Genomic DNA, 23,285 nt, shown 5'->3' with positions numbered 1-23,285 from the left:
CTTTGGGGTGAAGGACATACATAGATTGAAAGTGTCAGGATTGAAAAAGATTTTTCATGCAAATAGAAATGACAAGAAAGTAGGGGTAGGAGTACTCATATCAGACAAAACAGACTTTAGAACAAAGGCCATAAAGAAAGACAAAGGACTTTATATAATGACCAAAGGAGGAATACAAGAAGAGGATATTACACTCATTAACACACGCACCCAATATAGAAGCACCTAATCATATAAAACAAATACTGAGAGACAAAAGGGAAGGAGGAACGGCCAAGATGGTGGAGTAGAAGGATGCTCTGAGCTCGCTCTCTCCCACGAACACACCAAGAGAGACATCCACGGACCCACCTATCCACTCAGAACACCTGCCGAACTTTGACAAGATATCACCTTCTTCAAAAGACAAAATTCCTCACATAGCTGGTAGGAGGAGAAAAAAAAAAGCAGAAGAAAAAAGGAAATTAGTGTGGGACCTGTCCCTCGGGGAGGGTGCAGCAAAGGAGGAACAGTGCTCTTACGCTGGGACGACCCCCACTCCAAAAGAGAGGTCAGTGGGGATGAAGGGGGACCTTCCGAGGTTCAGAGGAGTGCACAGCAGCCTCTTGGCCGACAGAACTGAGAGAAACCGGCACAGAGGATCCCTGCGATCCCCGGATCCCTGCAATCTCCAGCCCTAGAAGTGAGCCGGCACGGGGGGAGTGGGACCGGCCGCCCGAGCCCAGCGGAGGGCTGGGGCTAAGTGGGCAGAGACAGCCTGAGGGGCTGGATCCAGCGTGCTGTACGCCGTGGCTGGGTGTGTATACAGAACAAGATAGCCTGGGCCCCTCACCCCCCCCCTCAAAAAAAGAAGGAAAAAAGGAACACTGCTGGTGTGCACTGCGGGTAGGGGCGCAACGCAGCTGGGCCGTAGCCTTTGTCTCCACATGCCTGTGGTACCATCACTGGAGTGTTCTCGGGAGGAGAGGTTCAGCTCCCAGGTAAAGGTGGGGTTCAAGCCCGAATCTGTACCCAGGGGCCCCACAACTTCATAGGCGGGACTGAGAGTTGTTTACAGCCCGAGGCAGAAGGGACTGTTTGGGTCCGCGGGTGCCTTTGTGGACCCACGACTCCAAGACAAACAAGCAAGGTGCAGAGTTCTGGCACACAGTGGGGGTGAGGGCTGGTGGGGTCCTTCAGTGGGCCTGCCTACCATGCACGGATGTGGCACTGGGGACAGCTCTGACTTGGTGGCACGACCACATAATCACCGCAGGGCTGGGGTTCTACCAGTGCAAGCCTCTAAGGTGAACGAGCAGAGTTCACACAGCAAGGGCAAGTGCAGGAGCCGCACTGGGCACCAGGGATGGCGCTACCCCAATAGTGCACCACAGTCCAGGTGTGCAACCCAGAAGCTGGTGGGTCTGCACTGGCAGCTCTGAGGGCGGAGAACCTGGGGGACACCAGGGCAGAGCACTGACATTCCTGTGGCTAAAGCAGGGACAAGGGCAGAATCAGCAGAGTATCTGAAGTGCTCCCACCCTGCCTACCACACACCACAGCTCAGAAATGGGTCTGGAAGCCTCACTTCCAACAAAAGGGGAACAGACCCGGCCCGTCAGGGCTGTGACAAACACAGAACAAAAAGGAGGCCCCACTCAACATCCAGGGCAGGCTCTGATCACAACACCAGCCACAGCCCCAGTCAAAGGGATAACAGGCAACACAGGTGGAAGAAAGATGTGGCAAACATACGTACTAAAAACAGACTTTGCAACAAAATTAGTAGAGGCGCACATTCTACACAGGAATGCATCCTCTTTAAAAACAAAACAGAACACACAAAAACGGCCCTTCAGGACCACAGTAGATAACTGATACCCCATAAGCCACAGTGAGAGAGACAGAAGTCAAGTGAAGAAGCAGAGGAACCACTCCCAATTAAAAGAGCAAGAGAAATCCCCTCAAAGAACAATCAATGAAATAGACTCGACAGTCTGCTAGATCATGACTTCAAAAACAGAGTGATCAGAGCACTGAGGGAAGTGAGAGGGACTATAGATAAAAATGCAGAATACTATCAAAAGGAAATAAAAACTATAATGGAGAGCCAATTAAAAACAGAAAACTCAATGGCTGAGATAAGAGCCAAGCTAAAATCAGTCAAAAGCAGACTAGATAATGCAGAGGAACAGATAAGTGACTTAGAAGACAGGATAACAGAAGTCACCCTATCAGAACAACAGACAAAAGCAAGTGAAAACTAATGAAAGCAATACAAGGGACCTGTGGGGTAATTTAAAGCACCCCAACCTATGATAATAGGGGTCCCAGAAGGAGAAGAAAGGCAAAGGGGATCAAAAAGGTGTTTGAAGAAATCATGACTGAGAACTTCCCAAACCTAAAGAGGGAATCAGATATCCAAGTACAGGAAGCCCAGAGGGTCCCCAACAAGAAGAACCCAAATAGACCTACACCAAGACATATTAATTTAATTAAGACGGCCAGGGTTAAAGATAAAGGAATGATTCTATAGGGAGCAAGAGAAAAACGAAGAGTGAGTTACAAGGGAACCCCCATAAGGCTCTCAGCTGATTTCCCTACACAAACATTGCAGGCCAGAAGGGAGTGGCATGAATGAGAAAAGCTTCACCCTAGGATGCTCTATCCAGCAAGGTTATCCTTTAGAGCAGAAGGAGAGATGAGGAATTTCACAGACAAGCAAAAAGTAAAAGAATTCAGCAATACTAAACCTATGCTGAAAGAAATATTGACAGGTCTACTCTAAATAGAAAAGACGCAGGATGCTACAGAAAGGGGAAAGCCATGATTGGAAAGGTGATAACTACAATGAATTACAACAGAATAAACATGAAGATGTAAAAGAGGACATCAAAATCCTTAAAGCTGGGAGAGGGGAACAAGAAAATATAGATTTCTTTTCTTTTTTTCATTCTTTTTAAGATATGTTATAGGGCTATCAGTTTAAAGCAAACAGATATAGTAATGAGTTAATACACCTGAAAAACAAGGTAACCACAAATCAAAAACATACAATGCGGTCAAAGGAACCGAAAAGTAACCAAGATATTACAAAAGAAAAATTTTGAACCCCAAAAAGAAAAAGAACAGAACAAAGAGCAAAAAGTGAAGTAAGCCAGAAAGAGAAAGAAAAATACCCTATATCACCCATATGCAGAATCTATAAAAAAAGACGAAGAAGAAAAGAGGACACTAATGAACTCATCTACAAGAGAGAAACAGACTCGCAGACTTAGTAAACAATCTTATGGTTACCGGGGGGAAGGAGGTTAGAAAAGGATAAATTTGGGAGTTTGAGATTTGCAAATGTTAGGCACTATGTGTAAAAACAGATTGAAAAAATGTTCTTCTGCATAGCACATGGAACTATATTCAGTATCTTGTAATAACCTTTAATGAAAAAGAATATGAAAACGAATATATGTATGCATATGCATGACTGGCACACTGTGCTGTACACCAGAAATCGACACATTGTAATTGACTGTACTTCAATAATAAACAAACAAATAAAAATCAGAAATTAAAAATAAATCTACGTCTACATCAAAACGACAATGATGTGGGAAAAGAACATGTCTAAAGATGAAAACTTGAAAACCCAGAGCATTCAGCTGGGTTGGTGGGATTGGCTGACATTTCCCGTTTTGCACATTTCCTCCTTAAGATCAGGTCTGTGATTAGAACTCAGGCATGTGTCCTAAGCCTCCATAAGTCTGGGCTCCCTCGGCTGCGGGGCTGAGAAGATGAGCCCTTGCTTGCGAGCTGCGCGTGAAATGACACACGTATGGCAGCCAACGCTTGCAGCTGCTCCGTGAGAGCAGGAGTGCTTGCTTGGCCGCTGTATTCCCAGGGCAGGGACGCGGGCTCAAGGGGAGAGAGGCTCGTGCTTGCAGAGCCTCTGCCTGCAGGCACGCGATGGTGGCCGCGTCACAGCCAGCATCCCCACCATCACCACTGGCATCGACAGATGGGACCCACCCCGGGTGACAGAGGGCGCACCAAGCATTCAAATTATTTTAAGGCTGGAAGCTATGTAGTCTGTAGGAGTGGCAGCCAAAGAAAAGAAATGGAAACAGACAAAATCAGAGGAAGTGGGAAAGGAAGAGACTTGAAAGGAGATGGAGAGGAGGGAAAACAGCAGGAAAGCAAAGGAAGATTCAGAAACACACAAGCACAGCCGTAAGATTGATTTGTCCAGTACTTCAGGTGATGTATTTAAGGGGCGAGGACCCTGAAGAGCCACTTCTGGGATCTCGCAGAGGTGATGAAGGTAAGGACAGCAAGTTCAAGCACCTCTGAGCACTGGAGTCCCCCCCATCCTCCCTGCTGATGGTGCCGGTCTGGGAAAATGCTCAGGGCACAGCCCCAGAAGACGTGCTCGTTACACGCATGCACGTGTGTGTGTGCACACTTATCCATACACACCCACACACGCACGCACATATGCACACCCCCCACAGCATACACACATGCATACACGTACGCAGAGACAGACACACACAGTCCACATGAATTCATATCCACACATGTGTACACACACAGAGACATGCACACACACATACACACGTACATTTACCCCACATGTCCACAAGCATACACATGTGTACAGACATACAAACGCACACATCCCCACATGCATGTGCCACACAACACACACCTGCACACGTCACATGAAATGTGAGCACCTATCCACCCAGACACATATCCCCCCCCCAATAAAGCCACCCACAGACCCACACACATGATCTAAATACACACATATGCCATCTATTTCTAAATGATACCCGGCTGTTACTGTAAACACTAGGTATCATGGTAATACCTATAAATGGAAATGTATGTGTGCATTTTTTTAAAGGTATGGTCAGTACTTAATGCCTTGTATTTACAGTAAAAATAGCATCTCTTATAAACTGATCCTGTCCCTCCACCACAGGAAAACAAGCCTCCACCATCAGTACTCCGGTAAAGCACAGGATTCCGGGTTCTACGGGTTAAAAACCTCGCCCAGGGCTCTCGGACCATCCTCCTGGGCCCCAGGACAGTGGATGAGGAAATACTGCTGAGAGAATGGTGAGCCTGGGACATGCTGCTGACAGTAGCCGGGAGTGGGAGGAACCCAGCCCGGCTCCCTCCAAGCCTGTGCCCTTTAGATTGGAGGGGACAGTGCTCTGCACCAGCCGGTGGGGTGCCCTGCGGCCTCAAGCCAAGCTGCAGGTGTAGGGCTGCCCAGGTGACTGTCTCTTCCTAGCAGGTCAGCCCCTCCCAGAGGCACCAAACCCTCAGTGCCGGCTCCCCAGCTCTCCTCTCCCTCCACCTGAGTGTGTCTCCTCCACCACCCGCACCTCGAGTCACCAACAGGGAAAACCCAGGGATGACGGAGGGTGACGGTTCTTCCGCCTCCCTTTCCAGGGTGCCCCTGCTGTCCTGTCTCCTCCAAACCACCAAGGGGCTGGCCCACAGAGGCAGGGGGGCCAACGGGGGCCTGAGGTCCCCACCCAACTCCCAGGCAGGCCAGGCTGGCCCCACTCCCAGTGCCCTGCGGGGAGAAGGCTGCGCCGGCTCCATGCTCCCCGCCCCCCGTGCTCCCCACGAACCCCCGCGCGAGACCCCCCGCGCACTGACCTGCTTCTCATTCTCATCCTCCAGCCTCAGCCGGTCCTCAATGCAGTTCCGGGCCTGCAGGAAGGCCTTCCTCTGGGAGCGCTCAGCCAGGATCCTCACAAAGACCCCGTACATGTTCACACTGAGGAAGAGCAGGGCGTTGGCGCCGAGCTGGAGGGGAGAGAACAACGCAGAGTGCTGGGTGCAGGGGTCCCCACTGCGCAGAGGCTCCTAGGAGTCCCCCGACAACCAGCCCATGATAGAACCACGCCAGCCAGACCCACAGTGCAAAGCCGCTTGGTTTCACATGGCCAAGGGCCAGGGAAGCAACCTCACCCCCTCACCCTGTGCAGGGGCTACAAGCTTGTCACGTAATAGAATAATCTGCAAGGCTCAAGGGCTGTGCCCCCAAAATTCATATGAAGTTCCGACTCCCAATCTATCAGTGTGTGCCTGTATTTGGAGAGAGGGTCTTTTAGGATGTAATCAAGTTAAAATGAGGCCATGAGGGTGGGCCCTGGTCCGACACGACTGGTGTCCTTATAAAAGAGGATTACAACGCAGACAGGCACAGAGGGACGACCGTGAGGACCCAAAGAGAAGACGGCCGTCTACACACCAAGGAGAGAGGCCTCAGGAGAAACCAGCCTCCAGAACTGTGAAAAGTCAGCGTCAACTGTGTAAGCCACCCAGTTAGTGGCACTTTGTTCCCACAGCCCTCGGAATTACACCTAGAAAGTAAACATGAAGACAGAGTGATTATTTCCACAAAGGCTACATCTGGAGAGAAGCTGTGAAGGAGGGTTGATTAAAAAAAAGAGAGAAAGAAAGAACGGCATCTGGGTATGAAGTGAACCCCTGTGATATATGCATGAAGGTAAAAATGTGTCCAGAGCCTCTCCCAGTGCCCCTGGGTTCTCAGGCCACGTCGATGGACAAGCGAGAGACGGGCACGGCTGAGAAGGACCCACTCCAGGGCAGCCGAGACCCAGACTCAGAGGCTGGGACTTGCTTGACCAGGAAAGGATGCGTGAGTGAAGATGCGGGTCTGAGGACAGCAGCATTTACTGCTTCCTGCTTCCACCTGCCTCAACTCCAGTCCAGTCCAGACCGCCCAGGACCGAGCTTGGGGGACTTTACATGGACAGAGGACCCACTCGCCCCTGGTCGCACTGCACAGAGTGGCAGGCCTGGGGGAGGATCAGACCCCACTTCCCCACTGGTCCTCCGCAGCTGGTCTGTCCCTACCTCTTATGGCCAAAAGAAAGGAGTGCCTCTCGTGGGCTGGGAGACCCAGCACATCCCCCCGGGGCCCCCAGGCCGCTAACAGAGAGAGAGAGAGAACCCCCAACCACCTCCCGGTGGGGCTGCGGTGTTTACAACCACTGCACAAAACCGCTGCCTCTCAGCTGCTGCAAAAATGGATGATTTCGTGCCTGATTAAACTCCAGCATTTCCTGCAGGTTCCAAAGGACACTGCTCCTCGTGGATTAACCGGAAGCACGCCCCACCCAGGACTGTCAGCCACACCCGATGACACAGGACAAACACAGTAGTCCTTGGGCAGAGTCCAGGCAGCGATGGGCAAGGCGGCCTTAACAGGGTGAGCGGCGGGACGAGGAGAGAAGAGACCCAGGAGGTGGCAGTCGGCAGTGACAACCACCTAGAGACGTGAGAGCTGTTCACAGGAGGTGACAGGCAGCGAGGCCGAGGGACTCGAATCTGCAGGATTGCAGCTCACAATGGTCATCTCCCTAAACCCCCCAGCAGGGGGTGAGTCCCCAGAAAGCTCAGCCGGGGCTGCTCCATCTCACACACACCTGCCAGAGAGGATGTGCACACCCCTACATCACACACAGTCTCACAAATATGCAAATACGCAAAAATATTCTGCCGCAGATCGCCTCACGAATCCTACCTCTGCCACCCAGGTCGAGGGACGGCCATTCTGAGGGGACAGGAGAGTGGACCAAAGTCCTATAAAAACGGTGCTCACTGTCACCCTGAAGACCTCATTGTGACTTGATCATCTCCATGTGACTGAACATCTCCATGTGACCTGGACGTCTCCCTGTGACCCTGGACATCTCCATAAGACCTGACCATCTCCATGTGACCCAGGACATCTCCAAGTGACCCTGATCACCTTCACCGTGACCCTGAACATCCCCAGGTCTGACTGTCCCCCCAGCTGGGACATCTGTGCTTGAATCGGATGCAGGGCTGGAACACCAATGCTCTTTTGGTGCCAGCACCAGCCTCTGGCCAGGCACGCGTGGCCAGCACTGGCTGCACCTAGGGGAGCTGTGCTGAGCCCCTGCATCAGGCATGTTTTCTGCGTCCAAAGGACCATCTGCTGTATTTTGGGATCAGCTCATGCCGATCTGTTTATGAAGGCACTTGTCTGGTGGCGACAGGGAGACTGGCATCTATGAAACAATAAACTGCAGTTTGGTAAAGTCAGTATTTAAATGTGCACTGAGAGTGTTTAAAACACCCACAGGCACAGCAGTAGACGCATTTCTAAAAATTCAAACAATAGTGAGTCTCTGCACAAAACGTGCTTCTCTCCTAGTAGACCGTTCATCACTCGTGGCATCGTCACGGCCCCTCCCAGCCTCAGCTTAAGGCTTTGAACACACACAACATACAACACACAGGACACCCTCCCTGGATGCAGCAGTAACCTCTCCTGAGATGCCCTCCCAGCCTGGCGCCCCCACAGCTCCCGCAGACCCCTGCGGTGGAGCCCAGCTGTCACTGTCAGGTGGGGGACACAGTCAGATAGAGGACAAGGAGTCCAACTGAGGGGCCAGCGCCCAGGGTCGGCTCAGCACAGGGTGCACGATGCCACAGGCCATCCTTTTGGGCCTGGCAGACATGGCTTTTCCAGAAAGCAAGGCCTCAGCTGGCTTGTGGCAGAAACAAGGGGAGGTAGGTGTCCCCACTAAGGTCTGGGCAGAGAGGTGAAACATGGGTTGGGAGGCAGAAGGGCCAGTAGAGGCTGGACAGTTTGGGAAAAATCAATAGCAGAGTAGCAGCAGGCTGGGTCACTGGGAGTCCCAGCTTGTCACCTCCTCTATACCCACCTTCATCACACCTTCCCTTTACTCCGGCTATGTGCTCCCCCAGGGAGACCGAGGCCCCGCTGGGTGCTCACTGAGTACCTGGCTGCCCCATCAACACCGTCTGAGCTGCTCACATGGAGAGTAGCCCCAGGCCCGCCCCATAGGGCAAGTCTGGTGAGTAGGGTGAGACAGGAGCAGAGATCCAGGGGTTGGTGGGGGGATGGTTCCTCCCCTGCCTGGTGCTCTGCATTCACATTCGTATACCCAGGGTGCTTCCAGGCACCCCGCTGACCTTCCCCCAGGAAGGCAGATGAAGAGGCCACCCACACGACAGCAAAGCTGCCTGCACAGCTGCCTCCCTGCCTCCCTCCTTCATTCACCGCCTACCCGCAATCAGGAGCCACAGTGATGGGCACGTGGGCAGGGACAACCCACAGGGCACGGGGAGGTTTCACGATTGGCTACCTAATTAGTAATAAGTGACAAGGATGACAACGCAGAGAGAAAGCTGCCTAGAGGCCACCAGCCGGCAGGTGTGACCCGGAGAGGGTGCTGGTTCACACTGGCAGCAGGAGAGGTGATGGGGGAAACAGGTTGAGAGGGTTCTGAGCTCGGGGGAGGGTGTGTGTTGGGGTGGAGGCTGAGCATGTGGCCACAGGGCCTCCTGGAAGTGACAAGTTCTCACCACCCCCGCCCGGCAACCCCACTCTACAGACATGGGGTCACTGAGGAAGTTCAGGGGCCCCAGCTGCAGAGGGCAGTACACAGCCAGGAGCCCCACATACTGGCCTCCCTGTACCTGCCCTGCACTCCTGGCCTCGGGGTACCTCCCCCACACACACCTGGCCTCAGCATACAAGGCCCCCAAGGACCTCCTTGCAACCCACGCTTCCCTGGAGGCCTGGGCCCTGCCTGGACCCCAATCCTGCACCTTCCCCACCCTTTGAAGGCTTCCTTTTCCAGCTGAAACTCCATGGCCCAACAGGACAGCCGCATGCCTTTCTCACACTCTGGAAATTCCAAGCTGGTCAAAGCCAGCTCCATGCACGCGCCTGGCACCGGCAGAGGACACACCCCACGGAGCCGTCTCCCACGAGCGCACATCCGCGTGCCCAGTGCTACTCCAGCCGCAAGGAAGTCATCGTCGTTTGCCCTTCCTCCCTCAGGGACCTCCCTCTAGCCATCCCAGCCAGTCCTGCTCCTTCGCCAGCAGGGCTCCCCTCTCCCCTGAAGCTGGGACCTGCCACTCTCTATGTTTACCCTCAGCAGCCGATGTATGATTATTTCTTTCCCTTGAAAATGAGACCGTTCTCTTGACTCCTCTTCCTTTCCCAGACCTGCCCATTTTCCTCCCCTTTCCAGCAGAACTCCTAGAAAAGACTCACCCTCCCCGACCCTGCCCCTGGCCTTGGCACTACCCCAGCCTACTTTCCCTTCCGTGGCTGCTCTGGGCAATCTGTGACCAGGTCAGGGCCACCTTCACATCCTGAGCCCAGCCCACCCTGCTCAGGACCACCAGCTCCCCTGCCCTGAGCCCCTTCCCCAGCCTCACACCTGCACCCCTCTCCACCCCAAACATCACCCCTCCTGGTGTCTCATCCACGCTCAACTTGGAACTCCATCCCTGTGTCAAAGACCCCAAATCAACGCTTTCCGCTTGGCTCAGCCAGCTGCGCCCCTCCCCAGCCCATGCATGTCTCCAGCTGGGGGTCTGCTCAACCCACCATGGGACAGGCCCTGGTGGAACCCCTGGTCACCCCCAACACTCACCCCACAGCCTCTCCCACTTCTGCTGACCAGGCCCCTGGAAAATGCACAGGCCATGGACTCATCTCCACCATGAGCAAATCCTACCAGCCCCCACTCAACAGATGGGGCACCTGGCCACCCCCAGGGCCAGCCGCTGCCTGGCTGCTGACAGTGCCTCCCCTGTTCTCCCAGGATCTCCTGAACTGAGCAGCCAAGGTCAGATGGCTCTGTCCTCTGCCTTAGCCTCCTGGCCCGGAGTCCCCCTGGGCCCAGAGGCCTCTGTGGCCTAGCCCTGATGCCCCTACATCCTACGCTCCTTGTGTTCCCCGGCCTGGCCTCCTCTGCTTGGGGCCTCTGGGCAGGAACCCTTTCCCCAATATGGCACCCGCTCACCCCCGCGACCTCTAGGAGCACCACTCAACTGTCACCTTCTCACCAGCTTATCTGACAACCGTGTCAAAAAATGCACACACTCCCACCTGTACTTTAAAGCTTCTCCTGCCAGCCAGTTCCAGTTCTTTCTCCTTATTCTTTTTGTATTTTTAAAAATTGAAGTATAGTCAGTTACAATGTGTCAATTTCTGGCATACAGCATAACGTTTCAGTCATACATACACATACATATATTCCTTTTCATATTTTTCCATTATAGGTTACTACAAAATACTGAATACAGTTTTCTGTGCCCTGCAGAAGAAATTTGCTTTTTATCTACCTTATATATAGTTGTTAGTATTTGCAAATCTCTTTTTGTTGTTTCTAGCAGTTTCTGTCTTCCAATACATTATATCCTTAACTCACTTATCACCTTCCCTGCCTGTCTGCCCCTCAAGAGGGGCCTCAGCCTGTCAGGTCCAGTGACGGATCTGGGAGACTGGAAGAGAGCCTCTCGTGCTGTAGCAGGTGCCCTGGTGTTGGTTGAATGAATAACTGAGGGTGCACGGGTGGTGAGGAGGCCCAGCCTGGTCACACTGCTGGAAAGGGGCGGAGGGAAGACTCTGAGGCTGACAGTGGCGCTGCTGCCTGCACTCCCCAACCTCTCTCCAGGCCGCCTCAGATGAGAGCTGATAAGACTGTGTCCCAACTGTCAGATCCGTCACCAGATGAGCAGTAGGGAGGGACTCCAGCTTTACCACGAACAATAAAGGCACAGAAGAGGCAACGTGTCCTGATGTCTGCAGTGACATGGCTTCTCAACCAGCCGGGCCCAGCTGGCTATTAACTCACTGGACAACCACAGGCTGTGAAGTCAGAGGCCCTTACGAGAAAACTATCATGGAGAGAAACAGACAACCCCTGCTGAGGTTTTCTCATCATCTTAGCTTCCTTTCTCTCATCTTCGGGGTTAGATTACAAACATGAATGAGGAGTCCCTGGGGGGCATAAAAGAGCCAGTGTGTTGGTTTGTCGAGATGACTGACCAGTTGGTCCTTATGTGCCAGGGTCCTGGGTCCCACACACACATACATACACACACACACACACACACACACACACACACACACCTGCCATGTGTGTGGTCAGCGCCCTTCCCAAGTGGTGTCTCCCTCACTGCCACCCAAAGGAGGCGTTCCCCGTGTCCCCACTGCCCTGCCGCCAGCAGCATCCCTCATGGGCTCCTTGCAGCCTCCAGAACCCCACTCAGGGGGAAGCAGCTCTGCCTGTTTCCCCATAACTCACCTCCCCATCTCTATTAGCTGCAAACCTGTCCTGCTTGGCGCGAGGATAACTAGTTAACCGCAGTTAGGAAATCTGAGAGCTAACCTCACAAACAAAGCACATATTTCCCCTCCACTCCACCTTCCGACCACCTGCAGACCCTTCATCCAGGAGGAAAACCACCCATCCCCGGGAGCTGAGAGCTGCCCCCCACCCCAGGAGAACCAAAGGGATTCCCGAGACAGGATCACCGAGGGGAGGGGACACTTCAGGAAGACTGGGTGGGGACGTCTGCCAACCACCTCTCACCCCACCCTGGGAGCCCCCAGGGCTCTCTCCCTTGATGCTACCCATTGGGACTTGGGACTGGGTGTTCCCCTGCGTCTTCCCAGACTGGAGCTTCCTCACATGCCCAGCGCATCTACTGATCCAAACCAGGCACCCCAGAGGTTTTCCCCAGGGTTCAGGATTTTAATTCTCCCCACGAAGCCTTCTGAACTCATGGCCTGGCAGGCCACATGGCTTAGCACGGGCTGTGCAGAAACGACAGGGGAGACAGGCCTGTGCAGAAACGACAGGGTAGACAGGCCTGGGGTCACCATGAGCTGCTCAAAGATGGGGGTGACCACAGGCTGCAGGATTGGGAGTGGGGCGGGGGAGGCAGCATCTGCAGGCATCACCTGCCACACTTGGAGCAGTGATGGGATCCCAAGCCCTCCTCAGGAGAGGCTGCACTCCCGGAGCACCCACAGTGACACGTGCATCACTCACTACTCAGCACGGGAAAGAAACAGCAGTAGGTCAACACGCGGGCTCTCCATGAAGGCTCCAGGATAGTGCCTAGGACCTGGGCCAGGTGAGTTAGAAGCCAGCCCAGGCAGAATCGCCCGCGGCCAGGGCCCAGGGCAGGGTGGGGGTCAGGATCGAGAGCAGCGCTCGTCTCTCCCAGCCCAGGTGAGCCAGAGATTTCTTCTGAGGGAGCGCCTGGGCCCACTATGGGCCACAGTCAGCCCACACAGGGACTGTGCCCGGGTACCTGAGTTCCCAAGTGGGAAACTGTCACTTGGCCTGGGAAAGACTTGTACCACATCCCAGAGCCATTCAGTGGGCCTCCTCTCAGGTGGGGATCTCCAAGTGCCCCCTACTCCTGGGGGACCCCCAGCACTGGACACAGGCCAAATGGACACCTCTTCGGTCTGGCCAGGCTGCAATCCTGAAGAAACCCCATCCTCCAGAGCCTGACCATGAGCTTCTGGGCTCCAAGGCCAGGCCAGGGCTGGCACAGGGGCCCCTAAAGTTGTGATGGGTGACCAGCAGGACCACACCCTGCCTGGGGCTGCTTTCCACAGGGCTCTAATGGCCTCAGCCAAGAGGCTGCTCAGGGCCCTGGTCCCCATGTGGACCTGGGAGTGTGCAATGCATTGCACCCTTTCCCTAAAGGAGATGACCCCATGCTAGCTTTAATTCCACGGGGCTCAGGTGGGTGGGGCATAATCTCACCTGGCCAAAGATCCCCCTCCCAGAAAGGTGACCAAGTCCAGGGTAGACACAGGGCCCGAGCCTTGCCCCTGAGACCCCAGCCCCTGGAGCTCCCTTCTTTCCTCCAGTGGGAAAGGGCCATCTCAGAACAGGAGGGACTCAGAGACAGAGTCAAGCACCCCTCTGATGCTGAAGCGCATGTGAGCGCCCCCCTACCCTCTGTCCCCCAGTGGAATTCTGCTGGGCTTCCCCCAAAGGCTCCTCCGCAGGGCACTTGGTCAGCCCCAAGCATATGAAAACTTAAGAAGCTAAGCAGGCCTGGGGTCAGACCTGGACCAACTAGTGGACCCCGCCCCACCTCCAGGGGATGCAGGGAGACCCCCCTCCCCTCCCCCACAGCTCCTCAGGAAGGAAGGGCAAACACTTAGGATTTCAAGCTGGGGAGTTAAACAGGCAAGTATGTTCTCCTAGAGAGCCCCTGGTGTCCTCAGAGGGGTCCTTCATAAGACGAAATGACACACACCAAAGAAAAATTTTTCTAAGTTCATGGCAATTGAGAAACCAGTTCAAGTATCAGCAGACGATGGGAACAGCATCCCCCACATCCCCCATGATCAATGCACCCAAACCCCCATCACTGCACCTACACCCCCGATCCCTGCTCTCACACCTCCATGCCTACGGCACCCACACCCACAGTCACTGCTCTCACACCTCCGTGCTCACGGCACCCGCACCCCCGATCCCTGCTCTCACACCTCCATGCTCACGGCACCCGCACCCACGGTCACTGCTCTCATACTCCCTGTGGTCACTGCTCACACCCCGTGTGCAGGGCGCGGGGCACACATGCGTGCATGCACACACATGCAAACGCCGCAGCCTCAGCTCGGGGGAGACCACGCTGTCCCCTTGGCACTGTTCCCTCTCACTACTGCCTCTGCCTGCAAGGGTTTCCTCCTTTCACTCGGCAGCCTCCTGACCCCCCCTCCACAATGCCAAGATCCCCTTTTATTACTCCAACTTCTTTGCTGAACTTGTTCCATTTTCAATCTGTCGCCATCCAGACTGTCCCCAGCACAGGGCACACAGCCTTTCCTGCAGAGGAGTGCAAGTGTGTAGACATAAGGGTCTGGCTCCGAAGACGTCCTTCTCACTGTCACAGAGGGCAGTGTGGCCACAAGACAAGAAAGCAACTGCCGCCAACCTGAAACTGTCCCGCACCTCACTGGGCACATCCATTTGGTCCATCATTGCACCCCCACCCTCCACACCCCACCTTGCAAAGCCTCTGTGCCTTTGGGCCGTGGGCCAGGCCCTAAGACCCACTGGGTCCCTCTTACCTCCTCCCCGCAGGCGCTCAGAGTGGGACCCACGCGTTCCCACCTCTGCGCGGTCACAGCAGGCTGGGTGGTGCTCCTGTCATTTTTTTAAAGTGGAGCTGGCTTTTCAACATCGCTCACAAGTGTGTTGTTAAATTAACATAATTGCTTGTTAGCTCTCCGTTTTCGAATTAATGAAAGTGTTTTAGGATCAGCATCTTTAGAAAAAAGAGCAGAATGCTGATAACTGTTGGAGCCGAGGGCTTGTACCCAAGAGCAGGTCCCTCTGCTCTTGTGTGTGTTTGAATTCTCCATAATAAAAATAAAATAAAAACAGGGTATTTTTTAAAAAGATTCTAATGGGCTCTTTTGAGCTCCTGCCATTGCATTTGCAAGCCCTGAGGATGAGGACCAACGGGCTGTGGTCGCCACACCTAGGTAGGGGGCAGATGCCCGGGCACGGTGCTGTGTAACCCTCAGCACCTTCATCAAGGGGACGTCCTGGTGTTGGGGCCTGGCTCACCCCACCCGCTGGGGCGCAGCACCCACTCCAAGCCAGCCAGCCGCAGAACCCCGTGCCCGGCATTCCCCACCCGCCCATCCACAGCACGTACAGTGTTTCTCCACCTCCGTTCACCTTTAGACACCTGGACGCCAACTCCAGCCACAAAGAGGCTCTCACCTCACTACCCATCCCTGACCCTTGAACAAACTGGATTGTAGAAATGGGTCTCATTGCATAGGGTCCCCCGGGGACAAGGTGAGTGTCCAGGAGAGAGCGTGGTATCTGCAAGTAAAGATCTGCTTTAAAATAAAGTGCCAGAGAGATTTCCAAATCCGTAGGCTAAACCAGTGACTCCCCAAATGTGCTCCCTGAGTTTCGCATCCCTGCAGCAGGGCACGTGGGTTTGGGAAAGCAGCCACCTCGCAAAACAAGTTCAAAGAGCGCGCGTGTCAGATCCCTTTGGCCAGGGTTGATTCAGGAGGGCAATGCGTTCTCTTGACAAGAGTGTTTCTCCCATAAGGAAATCAGGCAAAAGGCACCAAGAAAAACACATTAACCAGTCTCAGAGAAGGCCATCCCTCCAGCACATCACGCCAGCACAAGGCTCTCAGTGAGCCCCCAGCCCCATGCTCACAACCAAGTTCTCCCAGCAGGGGCAGCATGTCTCAGAGCAGACGCCTGGCTCAGATGCGCACGAGGCTGCCAGTGCAGAGGTGGGAGACACCCTCCCAGGAGTGCAGTCTCACCTGGATTTACAGGCAGTGCCGAGAAGGGTGCCAGGACAGTGCCCAGGAAGACAGGTCAAGCAGAAGGGATGGCTGAAGGGCCAGGTCCCACATACCGCCAGTCATTCTCCTTGTCCACAGTACAACATCCGACAACCCCCAAGCTGGGCACACAGTACCACGGGCCCCACAGGGCTGCCGCGTGAGCACCAAGGCCCATTCATCCGTCAGAGGCGGCTGTGCTCCCAGAAAGCAGAGGAGAAGCTGGACCCTGATAGAGTTACTCTGTACTTGAACTCATCACCCTAATTCCTGCTGCCCTGGCGGGAACAGTTCTGAGAGCTTCTTCAAGTTAGAGCTGGCTGCCCTGTTGGGAGGACCCGAGCTGTGATGGAAATGGACCAGGATGCAGGGAGGGAACCACCCATCATCAGACAAGGGGGCTGGGGGTGTAGGTTCTGGGGAATCAGGTGGGCTGCCCACTGGATGTGTACCAGGAGGCCTGGAGGACGCACTGGACTCCGCCTGAGGCTCAGAGAGCAGCCGGGCTGTAATGGGCAGTGGGATGGGAAGCCGGGGGCAGTAAGAGCAGGGGCTGTGGGGGCTGAGCCCTGCCCCGCGACGAGAGGCCTGGAAGAAGGGCGTCCAGCCGAGGACAAGCTTACACCAGGAGGATCTACCTGTCTCCCTCCCTGCTCCTGCCCCGGCCAGGGCAGCACTGGGTCAGCCAGGCAGGTGGACACACAAGCAGGTGGGCAAACAAGTGACAGGACCCATGGGGCAGAGGAGGGAGAGGGAGGTATCAGTGAGGGGGGGGAGTCAGGACGCGGGAGGAGGGGCAGCAGGGGAGGGGCCCTGCCTGGGAAAGCGCCCAGTCGGAGAAAAGGGCCACACCAGGGTGAGGGGTCAGCTGTGGGGCAGGGCAGCAGAGGCCACGGAGGGGGAGGGGCAGAGGGCCAGCCAGTGGGGAAGGGGGCCAGCAGGGTGAGGGGCTCAGCCTAAGGAGGGGCTGGGCTGAGGGAGTTGCACAGGTCCTGACAGAATCCCCAGAGGCCTGACTTGAAGGAGGAGACCCTGCGGGTAGGGGCAGGAGGCAGGGGTCCACGCCTGTGGGCAGCCACATGTGTGGGCCCAGGGTTACTGGTGATTCTGGAGGGAGGTTAATTGCTCTACCCGCCAGCATTTGAGGTCTCATCAAGAACTCAGACCAAATTGGAGGGCCATGGGGGAATTCTGGTCAGCTGCCACGTCCCTGGGGACAGCCATGGTTTTCCGTTACCCTTTCTGTGGTTCAGAACTCGTCGGGCACTAAACACATTCCTTTTACACTGACAGGCAACCAAGCTGTGCTGCAAACTGCACACGGTAGTGGTCCTTCACTATCTGCCCTCTGAAAAAATACACCAATCTTGACTGACCCTGGCCGAGAAGCCAGCAAGAGAGGAGACATAGGGAGGAGGCTCTGCGCTGGCGAGAGGCACCTGAGGGGGCTGGGCGCCGAGGGGGCGGGCACCTGGGGGCAGGGCACCAGGGGTGGGGCAGGCACACCGAGCCAGCTGCCCTTCTTTAGAGATACCCCTCCTCCCCCACCATCACTCCCCTGCAGTGACGTTTGCAAGCACTCGCCTGACTCAACTTCCCCACCACTCCCCTGCCCCATCCCTAACACAGTCACCTCCTCCCCAAGCCTCGCCCCTCAAGGCTCTGTAAGTCAGCAATCCACAAGTCTGGCATCTCCCACTCCCCTTCTCGAAGCCCCAGGACCCACAGCCTGTTACACTGACCCTCACCACCCCACCCCGGACCCCACCCCCTTCACCACGCTCTCCAGCCTGGCCACAGCTGCTGGCTCTGAGCAGGCCTTTGGTGTTCTTGAATAATGTGCCTTCAGTTCTCACAAGTCGCTCAGTTAAATAAAAGTCAGTAACTGTGTTCAGCTGAGGTATAACCAGGGGGCCCTGAAAGCAAGGGGCTGGGAGAGGGGACTCAGTCTTGTCAGTATTTATGCAGCTCCTCCTCTGTGCCAGGCCAGGTGGAAATCAGGCCATTTCCCCTGAACTCCTTCTGCTCTGGAGTTTTGAAAGCAGCAGGGAGCACAGCCTCTCAGGAAAGGGTGGAGCACCAGCCCCCCGAATTTCAGCTGTGCAGTCAGGTACCCAGTCCTCCCTGTCCTCCCATCATCTGGGCTGGCCTGGACTCTACAGAGCCCCAAAGCACACGGCTGCGTCCCCAGAGCCCTGCACACCAGAGCAGCGCAGGATGGCTGCAGGAAACCCCAGAGCCTCCCTGCAGAGGGACAGAGGCCCTGGGAGCCCACACATGAACTGAGCACACTTTCTCCAGCAAGCATATGACACACTGCATATATGCAGCAAAGACAACCCCCCAGCACAGACTGCCTCGCCCATCCAGCCCTTCTTCAGCCTCTTTTGGGCCTCTACCCTGTCCCCTGCAGGGCTTCTGCCTGCTCTGAATTGAATTCCATCCTGAGGGAGCGGCGCTGTCAGCAGGTGTGTGCGCTGCAGGATGGCAGGCGGCGAAGCGTGAGAAGCAACAAATGTGCTTCGTAAACATGGGTGCCACCTCCTCCACCAGCCTCAAGTCCCAAGTCTCAGCTCACTAAAGGCGGATTTCACAGACTCCCAGAATTTCCAAATTGGAAGGGAGAATCCCAGGGGCAACACACAGTCTGATCACCATATGTCTCTCGGTATCCATCTCCATCTATCTGTCAGTATCACCACCACCTGTACGGACTTGTGGGCTTAAAATATGAACATTCAAAAGAAGCCGAAGCAATTTAGAAGTGGCACAAGACTTCGAATATGTGATTTTCCAGTACAGACATTTCACGCAGCCCTCCAGGGGAGCTTCCATGCTCTTTAGACAGGTGGGGAAACTTGAGGCGGGTCTGCATTGCCAGGCAGTCACAGCCAGCAGCAGTGAAACCCAGATGTCTGCTCCCTAAGGATCCATGCTCCTCAGATGGGCTCCCTTCCTCCCTAGAACACAGGAGCCCATCTTCTCCTGGGGAAGGGGTAGGGGGTAGGGCTCTCAGTGCCCCTGCACCTTTACAGACCCTCCCTCTCTCCCTCTCAATCTTGTCAATTCTCTAAAAGGAATGACTACAGGCTATGTAGACCGTCACTTATTTAAAAAGGAGAAGACAACAGTACAGCCCTTCACTGAAGCAGCTGTATGAACCCCTGGTGCACAGAACTCAAAGACCCCAGCCCAGGCCTGCCCAGCTCAGGCCTCCTCCCCTACTGAAGCTGACCTGGCCTCTGGGCCCCGCTTCTGGTCCTAGTAGGGGAGTTATCCTTGCTGGAGGGGCCAAACACACAACACAAGGGAGGGTTGCGGCAGGGGAGGTACAGGAGTGCCTCTTGAGAAGGTCAAACAGCCCCACTCGATGCCCATAGGATGCAAGGCAGGAGGCCTGCTGGAGAACAGTCCAGAACTGAACCCACTCCCCCTTCTCTTCCCCCTCCCTGCCCATCCGCCCCTCCCAGGGAGCACCCAGCCCTCGGACCCTTCTCCCTTTCTTCTGCCTTTGTCTCTGCCTCCTCTGGGTCACCAGCCTTCACCCTACTTCTGTTCCTCCCTTCCCCCAACCTGCCCAGTCCCTCTCCACCAGCTCCACTCCACATACTCCCTCCTCCTGCCCTCCCAGCCCTCCGCCCACACTGGCCTCTCTGGATCCTGAAATGTAGGTCCACCAGTGTCTATCCTGTGTGTCCCATGGCCCCTCACCGTGTGCACCCTGGGCATCACTGTCTGGGAGCACCTCCTTTGGTCCTTGGGTGGTGGGCCCTTGGTGGGGCCCAGGCCCCAGCTGTCTGACTCCCATCATCCCCCGCAGTTGTTCTTCCCAAATCTTGCTCTGTCCAGCTCCCCCCACCCCATCTCCTCATCTCCTCCATCTGCTGCCATTCTCTCCGTAGATGGGCTCCCCCACACCATCAAATTCCCACCACTCTCCTGCCAAAATGCAGCCAGAGGCAGGAACAAAACCCTCCCTCAGGGCTCTCCAAGCCCAGGTGGGATGCGCTGGGCTGAACAGAGAAGATCCAAAAACCCCACACGGAAAGACATCTGCCTCAGACCTCTGGGGTTCTTGGGCTGGGACAAGGAGCCAGCAGCAAGCACCACATGGGCGTCCTCGCTACGGTCTTGCCCGCCCAGCCCAAGACAGTGACAAAGTTCAGGCGCTGCGAGCCTGGGTCTGGCTGCAGCAGAGCCGGCGGCAGGAACCAGAGCCCTGTACAGCCTTGGCAAACCCTGTCCCTCTGGACCCCAGATAGGGCCACACTCGGCGCCAGAGCAGCTGGAGGGGGCCAAAGACCTTGCCCCCCCCCCATCCCGCGTGGCCGCAAGGCTGGGAAGGCGACTCTGCGAGCCCTGCTCGCGCTCCAGGCGCACGGGAGAGGAGCCCGCGGCTGTGCGCACAGCCAGCAGGAACCCTGCCTGTTTGGGGCCAGCTCCCCGCGCCTACTTTTCGTCCCTCCTGCGGGGATGGGTGCAGCCAGAGAGCAGACCCGAGCTCCCGGCCGACTTGGCCGCTCATCAGCTGCCTGACCTTGGGCCAATACTTGCCTTCCCCACGCTAGTCTCCGGTCTCTACACTCTACATGCAGGGGCGCTTTGTGGACTGTAACTCGGAAAAGAGTCTGGCCCCAGGGTGCCAGCCCCCAAGGTGTCCCCAGTTCTCTGAGTGACCTTGAACGTCCCCGTTCCAATTCGGGGTCTCAGTTTCCCCACCTGCCCAACCGGCAGATGTGTGCCCTTCTCCCAGCGTTCCCAGTCCCTCCCGGGCAGGTGTGTCCCAGACCCGCTCGGGGGCGCGCGGCGGCACTTACCGTCCTCCAGAGGCGTGGGCGCTTGGCGGGGACCAAGGTAGCCGTGACCAGCAAGTGAGAGGCGGCCACCACGACCCCGAAGCCGATGGCCAGCAGGCTGCGCACGGGCAGCAGGGCATAGGACACGAAGGTGACCAAAAGGAGCTGCCAGACGCCCTGGTCGGCTGCTGCCGGCACCGCTGCCGCCCCGGCGTGAGCCCCGGCGGGGCCGCCGAGCGCGAAGGGACAGCAGAGCAGTGCGAAGGTGAGGCTGAAGAGCAGCGCGAGCTGGCCGACCTGCTGCAGCTGGGGCACCTGCAGCGAGCGGACGTTGGTGACCACGAGCAGCGCCAGGAACAGCACGCAGTGCACGGGGTGCGAGCCCTTGGCCAGGCCGGGAGCGGGGCCCGGCGCGCCCAGCAGCTCGGCCAGGGCCAGCGCGCCCGCCAGCAGGCTGAGCACCGCCAGCGCCTTCAGCGTGGCCGCCTGCTCCAGCCGCAGCGTGTAGCCACGGAACAGCGCCTCCAGCTCGGGGCACGCGAACTCGTCGTCGCACGCCCGCAGCCCGCGCCGGCCGCCCGGCCCCGCCGCCCGCTCGGCGCCCCCAGACTCGCCCTCGCCGCCTCCGCTTCCGCCGCCGCCTCCGCCGCGCGGCGCCCCCGCCATCCCAGCGCCATGCAGCAGGCGCGCCCCTCGCCGGCCGGGGCGCCGGGCGGGCGGGCGGGCGGCGAGGCGCCGGGGCGCGGCGGGCCGAGCTGGGGCGCCGGCTGCCCCGCGCGCGCGCCCCGAGCGCGTCCCCTCCCGCCTGCCGCGCCTGCGCACTGGCGCCGCCCGCGCCCCGGCCGCGGTCCTCCGGTGACTGCGCTGCGACAGCCGAGCTCGGAGCCGCGGGCCTGGGCGCGCAAGGCCCACGCTCGCGCCCCGGCCTGCACCTCAACCCCGCAACCCGCGCCCCCAGCCGCCAGAGGGCCCGCGTGACCTTAGGCGCCCACCTGGCCCCTCCCAGCCTCAGTTTCCCCCCGTGGTGCGCCGTGCAGCCCACAGTGCCTCCTCTTGGAGTTGAAAAATGCTGAGATTCTGCGCTGTTTCTCTTTCCCTGGGGGAAGGGCTTACCCTGTCAAATGTGTGCCCTCCAAATAAAAGCAAGCTTCTTTATTCTAAAGGAACCCAAAGCGGAGAGCAGGCTTGTCTGTGGACCGTTAGACTGGGCCTTGCAAGGTGAAGCCATGCCCAAGGACCCCGGGGGCGGGAAAGAGGCGTATCCGTCCCCCTAGCCCCTCCGAACGTGAGACCCTCCACTCGGTGGGCTGTAGGCAAGTCCTGCCCTGGTTCCTACAAACCGTGTGTGCGAGTGCAGGGGTCTGGGAGCAGTGGTAAGGTCGGACAAGCAGAGCCCCGAGCCAGTGTTCCGGGCCCCAGGGCATGTGGCCAGGGCCACCCGGGTGCCGAAGGAGCCTGGTTAGAGTCTTGGAGTGAAGTGTCTAAGGAAGCGGGTGTGAAACTGTTGATGCAGAGATCAGGTAGGAGATAAAAGAAGGGGCGCTGAAGTTCGCGCTAAGAGGAAGCTGGAAACCCAAGTGATGGGGAGGTGTTTTCTTCCAGCAGGACAAATGTAGGGACCGTGGCCATGGGGCAAGTAGGGGACCTACTGCTTACACTCACTCACTCTAAGGAAAGGGGCTTTGTGCCGGCCTTCACCTGCATTATCTCCTTTGGTGTTTGCTCACAATGGCTCCCGGGGATTGGTGCCTCTGTCCTCCTTTACACGTCTCAGGTAGGAAGCAGCTGGCTCCTGGAGGCTTGGAGAGTCATGAGGACTCACAGAAGAACCCCTGCCCTCTCCATTATCCCATGCCCTTTCTCATATGAGTGGACCCCAGTATGGGTGGACTGGGAACTGGAGGGCCCACCAAGTCACAAAGAGCAGGAAGCTAGCCCCCTGCAGGAGGTACTCCATGGGATGCAGGGGCCCTAGGGATGAGGACCACTGCACCATCTACTATTACATGAGCACAAGGATTAGAATTTGAGGTGTTTCACATCTTTCTGGAAACAATTTTGGTTGAGCCATAATGAAGTTGCCATTTTTGTAAAACATCCGAAGTAGTCACACATCAGCTCTGATAGTTGTAGAGATAATGCCTCACAGTCTTTCCCTAGGCCAGGAGCACCTCCCTTCCACGTCCCCCATACTTCATATCAGCAAATATTTGGTGGCCATTGGGTCCCTCCTCCTGGTGGGGAATGGTCTCCCCTCCCAGGGCACCTCCTCTGTGAAGCCTTCCGGGCTCTGCCCCGCCCCAGCCAATTGC

The 23,285-nt window shown here is 56.5% G+C and overlaps 1 protein-coding gene across 1 annotated transcript in view; it reads right to left on the bottom strand.

The window, feature by feature from the left end:
• The window catches only part of ADCY1 (adenylate cyclase 1), a 98,083-nt gene extending 76,110 nt beyond the window's left edge, over positions 1 to 21,973 (bottom strand). The window contains exons 1-2 of the mRNA XM_074367761.1: positions 20,995 to 21,973; positions 5,650 to 5,799 (exon numbers count right to left, since the gene is read on the bottom strand). Coding sequence (XP_074223862.1) covers positions 5,650 to 5,799; positions 20,995 to 21,639 — 795 coding nt within the window. The 5' untranslated portion in view covers positions 21,640 to 21,973. The remainder of the gene's footprint in view (positions 1 to 5,649; positions 5,800 to 20,994) is intronic.
• Positions 21,974 to 23,285: the final 1,312 nt, after the last annotated feature.

This window comes from Camelus bactrianus, chromosome 7 (assembly GCF_048773025.1).
Source record: "Camelus bactrianus isolate YW-2024 breed Bactrian camel chromosome 7, ASM4877302v1, whole genome shotgun sequence".
In the NCBI taxonomy this organism is placed as follows: Eukaryota; Metazoa; Chordata; class Mammalia; order Artiodactyla; family Camelidae; genus Camelus; species Camelus bactrianus.
The sequence above is the reverse complement of the archived record's forward strand: the minus strand, read 5'-3'. Positions and strand labels throughout refer to the sequence as shown.